This window comes from Cheilinus undulatus, linkage group 9 (genome assembly GCF_018320785.1).
Source record: "Cheilinus undulatus linkage group 9, ASM1832078v1, whole genome shotgun sequence".
Lineage (NCBI taxonomy): Eukaryota > Metazoa > Chordata > Actinopteri > Labriformes > Labridae > Cheilinus > Cheilinus undulatus.
Window position 1 is genome coordinate 29,500,523 of NC_054873.1, and position 15,173 is coordinate 29,515,695.

Sequence of the window (15,173 nt, forward strand, 5' to 3'; positions counted from 1 at the left end):
TATTTTGGCCTAAATCTTTGATGAGGCCTTTTGTGTTGTTTTCCTTCATTTGGTTGTGAAAAAGAGCAGGAGAATACACACCAGAGATACACATTTAGCCTTGCATTGCAGCTTCTCGTGGCTCTTTATCAGGAGCCGTGGGCGATCATGTAGGAGGTGGATGTTCTTGCCGACTACAAGGGGCACACACTGTACTTGCATATTCTGTGCAGTGGTGAGCTGGATGGGAGTATTGATAGATTTTGGCAGCGCCACCTTCTGCAGAACTTGCTGGTAAGTCCACAGTGAAGGTGGTGTGATTTTAAGTTCACATTTACACACTTTATTGTTTTAACTTATGGTGGCATCTCCTATTCTTTATTCTTTTTTATTACTACTTGTTTTTCTTTGACAGAATATGACGTTTTTGAGGCAGTTACATGCCTTTTTCTTTAATAACCATTTAATTTATTTGACAACAGTAGCTAAGTTCTTTTTACAAAGCTTACATTTCAATGGAATTATTTTTGAAATTTTTAGAAAAAAATACAAAAGAAGGATTAAAGAATGTTAGAAAAATAATTGCTGAAAATAATCTGTGGTTACATAATGGTGTATGGTTTGTTTCTTCTATTTTTATTCATTTATTTTTGTGGCTCTGAGGGAGTTATTTATTTTCTCTTGTCAATATAGCATGTTCGCCAGTGGCAGTGCTAAAGTGCTAAAGCAGCAGCAACATCAGAGGTTTTCTTGAACAGAAATCATACAAATATACAATCTTTTATCACATTAGTTGAGGGAGATGACAGTGGATAGATTGGGAAACAGAGATGAGAGATCGGGGGAGAGCCATGCAGGAAAGGAGCTACAGACCAGACTTTAACTCAGGCCACCTTCACACACGGGACCAAACTGCTAGGCCATCCTCGTCCCAGTGTCTGGGTTTAATGCTGACACACATTATACACTTCCTTTATGGAAACGACAATAAGATTGTGGACGTCTATTTTCTCAATGTTCAGCTTCATTCTAGTTTTTAAAAGTGTAAAACAAATATCTCTTGGATACAGGACTCTATTTTGAAATACATCAAAAATAAACAGACATCCTACAGTTTAGTCTGATCAGTGTTGTCTGTGTAGGTTCTCATTCATCCAGGTCATGGTGATCCAAATCTTCATCAAGGATGCAACTAGACCTCAATGAAGTTTCCCCCTTGATGAGATTTGAACATCAGGTTTTTTTTTTTCATTCCAAGGCTTTTTTTTTTTTTTTGCACAAAAACCATTGACTATATTAAACTTGATTGCTTGGATTTACCAAGAGTGTCTCTAATCCCGTTTTGCTTCAGCTATTGCAAAATACTTTGTAAATCACAGAGTCATCTTTTTTTGTCCATCTTTTTATTTACATTTTCTAATTGCAACTATAGAGTCATAGCATGAGATGTACCAATTGTGGAATCAAAGCAGATGCTGATACCAATTCTTAAGATAACAATTTGGCTAATTGCTAGTACTAATGTTTTTTTAAATTACTTCTTTTTATGTAAAAAATCCTTATGCCAACATTTTCTCTCAGTTATTACTGTACAGAAAACTCTGTCATGTCCGATAAACATGGCTGGTTTTAAAGAAAGACAAAAAATGTCTTGTCAACTGATATTCATGTCAGATAAAATAGGTTCTTTGCTAAAGACATCACACAGCAGCGGAGAACTCCTCCTGGGGGCAAGTAGTGATTTCTGCGTAGCGAAATGCTACTAAAAGACCACATTAGCGGTTTACCACTGCAAGGGTTCAAAGTGCAAAAATATAAACATTATTGAATCTTTTGTGTCCCAAAAGTAGTGAAATACTCAGGTAAAGAATAAAAATTCATGGAGAAACGGCAGCAGGCAGGTATCTAAAAAGCCTTGGTCTAAAGCATGGATGAGTGGTGTCACACAACGCTTATGTATGGTCTGTTTCCACAAAACTGTCTCTTTTAAGAGATCCAGATCATTCGGAGTGGAGCTGGTCGTCTGGCTCCCAACGATTCTTGATTTGTTACCAGTTTGGCGTTTTAAATGTTGATTAAATAACAAAAAAAGACGGAGGAAAGGAAACTAGCACTCAAACTGAAGCTAGCTACAGTGGCCTACATTAAAGAGCTGTTTCGTAGCACAGGCTCATTCGTAAACGGCACAACTTAACTAGGTTGCTTGCCCCACAAAATTTATTCTGTTGGTAGTATATCACTGTTTTAATCAAAAAACATTTTTTTATTTGTTAAAGGTGCTCAGCTAGCCTCTAAACTCAGTACAAGACTCCCAAAGACTCGCGTCTCCCTTCTGCTGACACTTAAAGCTAGGAGGTCTGCAGGACTTGGTAATTTGTGATATTGAATTGATCGCCTCCAAAGTGACGGGATCATATTCAATGTGTGTAGAAATGTTATGGTGATATTGCACATCATCACTAATGAAGTTTGCTGTGTGCACCTTCAGGCTCTTCTATGTGTACATAAATCAGGTCCATATAAATATTAGGAAGCCTGTTCTATGGTCACATATCAATGCCCACGGTCCACTGTGTCTATGTTAAGAGTATGGATCTTGAAAAAGTCTAAAATGCCTATTTTAAGAGGATATGTTTTCCCTCCATTTTTTGCCTGTTCCTGTTAAGCAGACAGCTGTGTATCAGTATGTTTTGACAGTCTGACAGAGCACGCTGAAAGTGACGTCACTGTATACGCTTTATAATAGCATGGTAGTATCAGTCAACCTGCCATGATACATTACTAATGAAGTCAAACAATTAAACTGCTTCTGTGGGATTTCTCTGAGGTCCAGCTCTTTTATGTACTTCAGAAAAAAGTCCCACATCCTGCTCTCATGGAGCCGTTTGTTGTACATCTGATTCTGTCTAGTTTGGCCAAATGGTTGCATTATATTATCTATAGTGTGTGAGAGGGGGGTGTAGGGAGTTCCTCTTAAATAATATCAGTCATCTGGCATTGAGAATAACATGGGCCACTTCTAAGGAGGAGATCTCGTGGGTGGACTCACACCTCATAGTGAAGTCATAGCATGAGGTTCAGTCACTTCACCAGAAAGCTCTAAACTTCACAGTTCAAGCTCAGTGAAGGAGGCAATTAAAAGAATGAGAGGGCGTGTGTCGTTCTTAGATATGGTCTTAAAAATGGTGTAACAGTAAGATAGTTGTGACCCTTTCCTTCCATCTTAAATACGGCATCCTGTTGTGACCTCCTGGCTGGGTACAGCAGAGGCTCCCGGAGAACGCCTCCCTGCCTGGCTCCAGGCTTCATAGCCTGCACATGTCTGAGTTTGTCATCCACAGTAGCCACAGCATATGCTGTTGATCTCTGAGGGCCCGACTGAGAGGTGTGAGGCTCTGCATCAATGACAGATGGTTCATATGGGTCAACCTGCCGCTCTGACTGGAGGAGAGGGGAGGTGGAGGAGAGGGGATAAAGAGGTAGAGGGAGACACAGAGCAGGCGACACTCTCCACACTTTCATTCACAAGGCTGACAAATCAACTGGATGCATGTGAGGCCTGTCTGTGTTGGACAGCATGGGATTAACCCTGTGTGATGCATTGTGATAGCCACAGTGCTGGTAAAATGTCAGATAGGAGGTAAGCTTAAATTCATACCTAGAGTGATTCATTGCCGAACAGTTTTTAAATAAAGTTCTCCAGCAGCTTTTCACTCACTGAAACTTATTAATCTATCAGTATGTCAACATTCACATAATCAAAGCTTGGATAAAAATACTGAAGGTTGGGGTAAAATGGAATAAATAGAAAAATGTGGACTGAAGGATCTAAAGGATATAGCTCTGAGGGATCTAGCCAGATCCTCGTATGAATCTTGGCAGCAGCAATATTTCACAGGGCTTTAGAAGCAGAGCCATACTACACCTGTTCTCTGTTGATGGATGTCTGAAAAGAGAGTAAAACCACACACACACCCACCCCTGACTCTATTTCAAAATCACAGAGGAACATTCCTCTCCATCAAATTGTCTCTCCTGCCTGGCACCATGTGCGACACAATAGATGACATTTGAGCGCAGGGTTTGAGGGTTTGTTAATATTCACAGACATGCAAAGTGTGAGATTGCTTTTTAGGCTGAGAGCGAGAGAGATCAAGTGTCCTGGTGAAAACCCATTTATCAGGGACAGCTTGTCTGCTGCTCTGCACATGGAACCCCATCCATCTCCATTTGCTTAGTATCTGTGGCCCATTTTTCTGGCAGAGACCAGCTCTGAGGCCCCTCTGCTGGGTTGTACTGCTTTGCAGGATGCAAGGATTGGAGAGGTGATAGCTAAATGGAAACCAGAAGAAAGGCCTAGTTATACTCGAAAAGCTGCATGCATTTTCATAGAAAGAAAAACTCACAGGGAAGGCTGAAGCCAAAACTTCTTTTTATTGGCATCTGTAATTGATTAGCCCCCTTCATCTGATTTGTTTATTTGCTGCAAAAGTGTTTGCCAATTCCCTGGGTGTGAGCCTGTGAGAGATTAATAGCGATGAGACGTGGAAAATCTGAAAAGTACAATTGATTACCCATGATAACTTCACTTTATTCAGCATATTTATTGCTTAGCTGGTTTTCAACTCTCAGGGCATCTTTGCTCCATTTTGGCTGTGATAACACAGATGACTCAGCAGTAGGTACACAGACAGCCAGGATTTAGCCAGTTGTTTTACTTGGCTTTTATCTAGAGTCTCAGGCATCTATAGGCAGATGCCCCACCTGTGCTCTAAGTTTTATTGTCAGGGGAAAAATGCTGATACCAGTTGTCGGAATAAATGCGTCCTCTTGTGTATAGTGGAAGTTAACGGACAAATGTAACACTGTAGGTTTCAAGAGACTGAATAGGATGATGTGCTCAAGCTTCTGCTATGTGGTAGTCTACAGGTGCACAGTTGCGGCCCATTCTCCCCTCAATGAGCCTGCTGAGTTCAGCAGATTGGTGTGAATGGTTTAAAGTTTGTGCTGGAACAACCACATGGCTTTGCAGTGAACAGAGAGGAAAGAGAGATATTTAATCAATCCAAAAGTTTTTCCCCCTGTCAGTCGGAGAATCTGGTTTAATATGATGAAAAAACATAAACATGTTTAAAATCTTACCAGCCTGTCCCTCCAGGATTTCATAGCTTTTTCGGTGATTGCTGCAAAAACACCTGATTTCCTGGCAGCTTTTTTTTTTTTTTTTTTTTTTTAGAATTGTTGCAATACAAGTTGAATATTATGAGGCATTTTGTGTAACACATTATAGACTGTCAGTGATATGTATTTTTACAATATCCATCTAAAGTGTTAAATAAAATGTGTAGAATTATAATGAAATTTTAAACTCCTCATTGCATGTGTCCATTATAGTGCTATCCAAGTGAACTAAGAATAATCTACGTTTCGATACATGCTGTCACAGTGGTCATTATGATTGGAAAAATTTTGTTCAAAGACTGACTGTATCTGTGAGTAGCACTATATCATCTGATGACTACGACTTGATGGCTACAGCTTGATGGTGATAGTTCACTTTCCAGCTTTCATTAAAAAGAAGCCAGTTAGCCTGTATTCTGTTATATATCAGGTATAATGACTGAGACTAAGAGATGGAAGAAGATGGTTGCAGATAAAGCTAAGAAGATAAAAGTAGAAAAAACAGCAATTTGACAGTAGAGCAGAATGCACATTGACTTGGAATTATTTTGGACTTAACTATTAACAGACAGTAACAGCATCAGGCTATATCATTATAGCTATACCTTTCTTGGCTTATGTGCAGTAGCTTTTAAAAGATTTTTAAGGGCGCTTTTGCCTTAAAAAGAAAGATTATTCTATTTTTATTTATTTTTTATATTTTATTTTATGCCTTTATTGATAGTGTAGGAAATTGGATAGAGTTAGAAACAGGGATGAGAGAGTGGGGAAAGAGCCACAGGCCAGACTTAAACCCATGCCGCCTTCATACATGGGGCACAACCTAACCACGAGGCCATGTCTGCTCCTTTTTCCCTTTTTTGATGGGCTGAATAGAGACAGCAGACAGGATATATGGGTAGAGAAAGTGAAGGACTGCCGTCACCAAACATTGAATCGATCCAGCAACCAGCGCATTGAGGACTTCCACCTCAGTATATAAGCACCTGCTCCGACACCTGAGCCAAAAGGTTTCCCATGTTTAGCAGTTTTGAAGGGTACAGTTAGTCATCTCACTCAAGTTATGTCTCAGGCTTGCATCCAAGTAAATAAATATCCAAAAAAGTTTAGAATCTTATGGAGATATCTCAGCTAGCATGTGATAAATTACCCTCTAATGTAACCACATAGCTATGGACTGTGGACACCATGGCAACAGCTGAAGACACATTCACACACTCCACATGCAAACGATTTACAAACAGCAGGTCACAGGTACTAGCAGGGTCAAATTTGCACAGAATCTGGTAGTATTACTGTACCTACATGGTTCTTTCATAACCTCTCCTTGCCAGCTTTCCCTGCCTAGGCTTTTCAACAACACGCACGTTGTCTACAAGGGGGAGGAAACCGCACTATGACAGTGTAGTCGCACTCAGAGAACTACCATGGAAACTAAAACACATGAAGCTGTGTTCCTACATATTATTGCTTTAAAGGCTCCCTCTTGGGGCTTTAGTGGATCATCATGGTTTTAAGGTTGTTACAAAGGTTCACTAGGGTGATAATATAATTTTGCCCTTCTACCCTTTTGAATGCAGTCATTCTGAAAGGGAAATAAAACACAGGGGTTTAATTCAAATAGTTTTTCAAATAATAGTTGCAGTGATGTATGAATAAACAAATGGCAGAGAGCCACAGTGATCTGGAACCATGTCTGTATGAATCATTTAGGAAACAAATGTAATAGTGTGGCAACTGTCACAGGTCTGTGCCCTCATGTACTTTCACTGAGCAAAGTTGCGCTGTTGTAAATGTGCAATCAAGACATCAATCAAAAGTTCCCATCAATTATTTAGAGGCCTTACACAGCAGCGAAGTCATTCAGAGTCAGTCGACTTTAGGAGTTCCCTTTGCAAACATTTTGAAGGAGAGGTTAGTGTTTGCACTTGTTCATTTGCTGTTTATGTGTGTCACAATCAATACTGAAGACAAGTTGATGGAGTCGTTTCAGACTCATTACTACTGAGTGAATTTTTCCCTCAGCAGCACTTTGACTGCATCCTTTAACAGTGAAACAGAGCACCACCTCTGATTTAATTTCCATTTAACTTGTACCTAATGAGTCCACACTGTATTTTATCCAGTCTCAATTACAGGGGACAGTATAATGAATGAGATGATCCTTCTGATAGGAGAGTTACTTATCTGGGGCCTGAGCCAAAGCTCTGTCCTCTGTGTGAATGGGCCCCAGCAGAGTGAGCAGATACTTTCCTCTGTGTCCGTCACTCGCTCTGATGTCTTTGTCCGCTCTTGCCTCTCTGGCCATTCCGCTTTAGCCGGTGTCATGTACGGCATGCCATCGCTTCCATCTCAGGCAGGCCAGTATTGATCAGTCTCATGATCTAATCCCCTCGCTGTGCGCTGCTGTTGGGTGCACTTCGATCTTCCCTCAGTGTGTTACCACAGCAGCTGCAGGCGTCTTGATGTCTTTATGAACCTGTCTGCAGCACATGCCACCCTGCATCTCTCATTTCCTCCCCATGTTATGTTCTCAACCTGTGTGTGTGTGAGTGTTTGCGTGCATGACCAACCTTTAAGTTATTGCCCATTCGATCCGCTCCTGCCGTGACCCGGGGAGAGAGGGAGGTGATTCTTTTTCTCCACCAGTGAAGCAGCCTCACTTCCTTCATAAATACTTCAGGTCCTCAGCGTTCAAGGTTTAAAGTGATTTCCCTAAAATTAAGTTTCTGAGCTGGGAGTAATCCATCACTGCCATTTACTCCGCTTCCAGACAGGGTTTTTCTTTACAGGTTTATTAAATTAATACCTTTCCTGCCCGGCTGTTGGAAGAGGTCTGAATGAATTATGATTCCACATAGTATGAGTTAAATCATGCTTTTTGGTCCTTAAGGTAACCGCTGTCTCTCTTCCATCTTTTAACTAATAGCCCACAATTGTCTGCTGACTGCACGTTAGGTGTATCATTAGGTAAGTGTTGCTTTTGCTTGGCTCTCCTCCATCTACAGATGGGGTTTGACATTGTCCCTTGTAGACAAATCAGCACTAGGGAACGTCTCTGTGGTATCTGCTAATGACACCATTACCCTCCTCCACCCACTGTCACCCCAGGTGTTGTGGTCCTAATCTGCTGGCACTTGCTGCTTCTGAGGGTGGCTGCAGAGGGCCGGCTGCACTGGTTAGCCTCTGGGAGAGCACTGACACTGCGTGGCCGAGCTCCAGTCTCTGTGCTGACCTTGGTGAAGGTTGTAGAGGAAGTGTAGCTGAGCCACAGCGGAGGTTCAGCTTCAAAGTGAAGCCTCTCAGAGAAACCCCTCTTTTTCCATTCTTGATAATAACTGTAGTTATTTTCCCTTAAAACCTCTGTTGATATTTTCTGTCAAAACACCAAAACACATATCAAGAACTGAACATTTTGTGACCAACAATACATTATGCACAGATTTGCAATATACTCACATTAAACATGCATGCATTTCAGTAAATTAAGTAAAAGGCAATGCATTAATACAGTAAGTAGAATAAAAAACTAAAAAATACCCTACAATGTTTAGTTTCCCATCCGGTGAAGCCTATTTCTGCCCTTGTTGATGTTCATGTGTTGTTCCCAGAGCTGACAAAAAAATCTCTCTGCTTGCCTCTAACAATGTAAGTCTGAAAGTTCCTTCTCAAAGATGGAGTATCCATACTCTCCTAGCATAGTGCAGTATCTCTGCAGAACAGTCCAGAGGTTTTGTGCCTGCAGGTATATTCCAAGCACACAGTTTGACATTTAAAGGAGTTTTAGTGTCAAACAGCTCTGACGAACACATAATAAGTATAGTTTATCACATTTGAGGTTTTATTTAGACACTATATCTCTTGATTCTGGCACAGTTATACACATTGCTAAAGTCTGGGCACATGGGACAACTGTATTTCTAAAGACAACTATAGGCTGAGACTCAGTCAAAGTCACATTTTTGCCAAGTTTCCACATAAAATAAATTTGTCTTGGTGTATTGGTGCAATAAGTGAACTCAAATGTAGATAAATGTATAAATCTATCACAGTTATTCTCCTAAAGGATCTGAAATAGATTAAATAACGTTATGAGAAGTCGATGAAATATAACATCAGTTGTATAAGGATGTGTATGATGATAATCAGTGAAAATATCTTTAAAATTAAAAGAAAGTAGGCAATTTAAAAAGACAGATCAATAGAGCTTAAAGTCAGATTCAGAGGCTGAAGTGACCACAGGCCTGGATGAAAGATGTGACGCGTTTGTCTGTGTCCGTGTGTTCGGGGTGGTAAGGGGTTGTTGTTTGGGCTTGGCAGCAGAGGGGAACAGATTGTTCTCATGGCTAGAGGTTTTGGTCTTGATGGAAAATTAGGACAATTAGAGAATGTACAAATCATCCAACTTGGGGCACCGGTTTAGCTCAGTTGGTAGAGCAGGTGCCAAGGTACGGAGGATGGAGTCTTCAGCGCACTGGTCGGAGGATTGATTCCTGGTCTCAGCACTGTTTGGTGCATGCCTTCCCCCTCCTCTGTTCCCAGATTTCCTGTCTTTCTTCAGCTGTTATATCTGAATAAAGGCAAAAAGCCCAAAAAACCCAGTAGGATCAGAAGCCATTTGAGCAAACTGTAGTAGACTTTTAGAATTGACAGTTTTGGTGGAGATTTTCACTTTGCTCATTTTTTAGTTACAAATGATTTTTAAGAAACAGTCAGTCAGTTAGTCGAATGACACAGTAATAAACAAGTAATGACTTTGATAACTTGTCAACTCATAACTCATCCTTTACATTTCCCATTTTCTGTGCACTTTAAATATATATATAAACAGTAGAATGGCATGCCTATTGGGCTTAAGCAATGTTTCAGTGATTCCTAGATACTAGCAATCATGTGTTTGATGAAAGTACTGTTCAAGATAAGAGTACAGAGTAATAATAATGTGGAACAGGTACTTTCTCTTTTATTCTTCCTTCCTAAACTCCTTCTTCTTCCCTGGAAAAGACCCAGTGCCTTGAAATGGGGCCTTCCCCCTCACTCTCTCTGTCCGTGTTTGCCTCCTTTACTCAGAGCTCAACCAAGAGGAGAGGGGAATAAAAATGTATTTTCTCTTGTCCTCTGATGGACATTGCCCATAGCTTTCCTCCTGTGGGGGACAGGTGTCAGCACATAGCGCACACACTCCTTCTTTTTTTCTAAGAGTACACCTGAGTGGCACTGGTGTGGGATGCAGAGCTCTATCAGGGAGGGAAAGCCCTGAGTGACTTTTGGAAGTCTGTCATTATTTATTGACCATAAATCCCCAGGATTGTCAGTCATTCACAGTCTCTGACTGGAGGGAGTAGAAAGGGGGAGCAGGGATGGATTTAAGGCAGGTCTGACACTTATATCTTCAGGCATTATGTATCTGGACAAGGAGCAAGTACACAAGGGACACCGGCACACTACAAACTAATGAAAAATATACAGCAATGTGGAGGGAGATGTATAGAGCAGTCCTGTGCAAAACCTGTGTGGAACAAGTCTGGGGATCAAAAGAAGTCATACTAAAACACAAATGTCTTCCTCAAATTACCAGTCAGGCCAGATGTATTAGAGTATAAACACTGTCATGGAAAAATCTGATGAAGGCATTGTCACACAGCTAAGCAATCATTTTTTTGGCTGTGAGTGATTGCTCCCTCCAGATGGTGCACATGCAGCCCCTCTCTCATGGTGGGTGAGCTACAACGTGCGGTCAGTCACCTCACTAGTCCTTCATTCAGAGCTCATACAGGAGAGAAGGCAAGCTTACTATGAGCCTGTTTGTTGGTTAAAAAGTCTCCATTCATGGAGCTTTTTTTCTTCAGGGACTTTATCTTTACTGAAACAAGAACAATCAATGCTTGAATGCAGATGAGAACAGTTATTGTGAAATTTAGTCCAGATGTAAACACATATAATAGCAATTTTTATAACTTGGCTTTGCTTAGTTGTGCACAGTGTGCTTAAGTAGAAAGTGTGGTTGCAGAAAATGTTGAGGTTAATGATTTCATGAGGAGATTAGGACAGAGATGATGCCTTGAATGCATGTGCAGCATTATTTCATACCTCTACATCACCTCAATGAAGAATTTGTACTTATACTGTGCATTGGTGTAAGATTATATATTGATTTCAATATAAATACATGCTTTGAATTTGCTGATTTTTTTAAGATAGAAGTGTAAAATAATGCCCTCTACTGGAAAATAGAAGAACATTACCTGACTGAAAATGGAGCAGACTCAAGGTTGTATATAGGAGGGCTTCTGGGAAGATGGTGGAGTGAGCGTTCAAACTTTTGCAGACTCTAAAGCCTTCAAATTTAAAAGATAAAAGAATTATCCTAGTTCTGTCTCTGCAGCAATCAAGATTTCACCTTTTCACTGGATGACAAAGGTAAATATGTTGGACAAGCTTAAAAGGATTCTGTTTAAAGGACCTAGCGAGGTTGTGATATGGTGTTAAAAAAAACACACAAAAAAAGCATCAGAGAAACACAGAATATCTAGTAATCCTCCATCATAAGTGGATGAAACTACTGAATAATTACTGTTTAGATGTTTAAGCACTGAACTGTTTTGGTCTAATGACATTCAACATACTGTAGCCCCATTTAGTTCAATGGTATAATCTCTGTGCTGGTCTCCTTAAATGCAGTCTTGTAGGACACTTATGAGTGTGTGTTTTAAAGTAAGATATTGAGTTGCTCGTGTATTTATGTCTCTTGTGTTTTATTGATTTGACCTTGGTTCTGCCTGTCAGATCCACACCCTGCATCATTGCATATGAGAACTAGAAAAGCACTCAGAGAGGACAGACCTATCTCCCAACAGTGAAGAATCCTTTAAAAACATTCCTGGATCCAGACAGTGATCCAGATCACTCCCAAAACCTAATTTGCTAATTACTCCCTCCCCGGTGGGTGGAGTCACAGTGAAGCAAATCATTGGCTTCACTATGTGTGGAGGGTCATAGGGCAGGCATTTCCTGCCTAGCCAACAGATGCACTGACAGTCATACCCATGGTCTCACCGGACGACTGAAAGTCATGTCAGAGGGTGAATAGTCCTCTATTCCTCCCAGCATTCTCGCTACAATTCGCTGTCTTTCTCTCTGTTAAGCTCTGACTTGACCAGGCATGCGTCTTTCAAACTCTATAAACTCCAAAACTTTGAATAGAGAGACACCAAAAACATGCTGCTGGGATTGAAGTTACTCATGTAATAGTAAAGAATCCTTTAAAAAAAATTCCTGGATTCAGATGGTGATCCGGATCAGTCCCAAAATCTAATTAGTTTTTCCTTATGCCATTTCTGACATTTCCTGAAAATTTCATGAAAATCCGTCCATGATTTTTTGAGTTATGTTGCGAACAAACTAACAAACCAACTAACTAACTAACAAATGAACAAACCCACCTGATCACATAACTTCCTTGGCAAAGGTAACACAGTAACTACAGAAGAAACCCACTATTAATCCTTTCTGTACCCACAGCTTTCCTGACAGTCTCTGTGTTTCCCCCCTCTCTCCTCCATCAGGTCAAACTGGTTGAAACCATGCTGTGGGCGCAGGGCAGCGCTGTGGCAGGTCTGTCTGCTGTCGGCAGGCTTTAACTGTGTCCTGGTGGCCTGTGTCATTCTGGTGGTGCTGCTGCTGACGCTGGAGCTGCTCATAGACACCAAGCTGTTGCAGTGTGAGTTTATTTTATTTATTTTATTTTTATTGGTTATTGATTAAAATGGGATGTGGATTTGAAGACATGATTCAGGAGGGAGGTTTGCTATGTTCAGTAAGTGTATGGTCCAGTTTTTTGATCAAAGATAAAATATTAGATAATGTAACCAAGCAGGAAGTATACACAAGCTTGATAAGCCTAAAATGTAAGCAGCAGATGTATCATAAACTTCCTCTGTTGTTAGAGCTTGGATGACAATCAATCAATCAACCAATCAATCATACAATCACTTTTAGTTTGTGTGGCAACAATTCATAACCGAAGTTGAGTCAAGACGCTTTACAAAGCCTGCAGGTCTAGGCCATGATAGTAATAATAATAATTATTATATTAATAATAATTATTATTATTATAATAATAAAAATAGGCATGGTGATTGCAATGATAATAATGATGGTAATAAGGGCAAAGTGGTAAGAGTAAGTCAGAAAACTTTTAAGCAAAAAATGCAAAACAAAGACAAACTAGAATGGCTGCTGAGGCGGCAGACCCACGCCTAAGCAGCGCCACCGAGGAACTCACGCTCCCATTGATTACTATGGTGTTCAAAATTCGACGTGCGAGAAAAACCGAACGGGTGCGCAGATCATCACCAAAATCTAAGTAATTCTTCCCTGTCACTATCCCAATATTCCCTGAAAGTTTGGTGAAGATCTGACTTTCCGTTCTCGAGTTATCTTGTACACATACATACAAACAAACAAAGAAACGAACAAACAAAGATACGGAACCCTTTACATAACCCCCTGCCAATTTCATCGGCGTGGGTAAATATAAAAGACTATATATAGACTATAAAGTTATAGTCCGTGTACAGTTATAGTAACATCAACAACAAAAAAAAAAATCTTTGGTATTGTAGCAACATAGAAAGTCGGCCCTATAACACAATTGACTTGAATAGTAAGCTACTAGAGCTGCAATAGTCAAGCCTGTTTATTAGCCTGTATTTTCTGACAGAATACAAAGTAATGTATAAAATGCATGTGAGCCTGTGCAAAAGTTTCCAACATCTCCTGTTAACCTGACCCTATTATAAACTGTATTAATTTCAGATCTGTTGTAAGAGTCGAGGCTTTGATAGGTCATAGTCTGGGGAATACAACCAATTTCTTTAGATCCCACAAAGAATCAGCTGGCCAAAATATCACTGCACACAACGCCACTTCTTAGTAACCTTCTCCTAACTCACCTGGCATGGTGGAGATACTCATCTATCATTAATGGGAGGCCAGAGGTCCTGTCCTGCTCGGTGTAGCAGAGCTGAGTTAAGAGCACGCAGGGTAGAAATATTGCTCCTACAGTATCCAAATGCTGTCAAGTCTTTAGTGTTCCCCTGGGTCTAACTGACTGACATGATGGGGCAGACGAAGGAGAGGTAAGACAAAAGCATGGCGGGGGATTAGCAGACAAAGAAATTGGGTGATACAGAGTTGGCTGGATGCTGAATGTGGGGAGGACTGGAGGAAGATGAATGGACTGATAGACAGATCACTGAACACGGCAAACAAAGACAAATGGGGGAGAGGTGGTGCATGAAGTAAATGCCTCTGCTGACAGCTGAGCACTGTTTGAGGCTGTCCACAGTTAGCCTCATGAATAAACAGGATATTGACACATACATGTACAGCATGCACTGAATTCTGAATGATATTACTGTGTCTGTCTGTGCTTGAGCTCATTTTTGAACCTCTTTGAAAAGAAACTCTGCATGATCAGACAAATTCACCAAATTGGATAGATATTTATATCACTTATATGTTTACTGAACAAAAAACTCACTAGATATCTGTATTCTGAGAAAGTGTTAAATAAATATTTAAATTAACTCACCAGGACGGCGTCATATCTCAGTCTGCTTTGCACTCTGGGTAGTGTGACGTCATGGGGCTTCAGCGGTCCTCTGCTAGAACTATTTCTCTGTGTTAGTCACCCATCAAATCTTTATATTATGTTCATAAATATACTGTTAGTGAGGAGGAAATCATGATGACCTTACTGTCAGCTTTAATCAAAGTTAATGTAGTCATATGGGCAAAAAGATGACATGTAGACACAATATAAAAAAGATGAACTGGTGTGTTTTTAAAGGCTTTTAAAAGGTGTGAATAGCGGTACTACTTGTTGGATTCCAACAAGGAGGAAAATCTTGATCTCAGAGGTTTTTCTAAGCATATGAATGCTACAGTTCCTTATTTACCACGGCACTCTCAGTGTAGATAGATGACGTGTAATGACGGTTATTTCTTGC

The 15,173-nt window shown here is 40.4% G+C and overlaps 1 protein-coding gene across 1 annotated transcript in view; it reads left to right on the forward strand.

The window, feature by feature from the left end:
- The window catches only part of tmem266 (transmembrane protein 266), a 33,412-nt gene that overhangs the window by 11,564 nt on the left and 6,675 nt on the right, over window positions 1-15,173 (forward strand). The window contains exon 4 of the mRNA XM_041796470.1: window positions 12,726-12,880. Within this exon, the coding sequence (XP_041652404.1) occupies window positions 12,726-12,880 (155 nt within the window). The remainder of the gene's footprint in view (window positions 1-12,725; window positions 12,881-15,173) is intronic.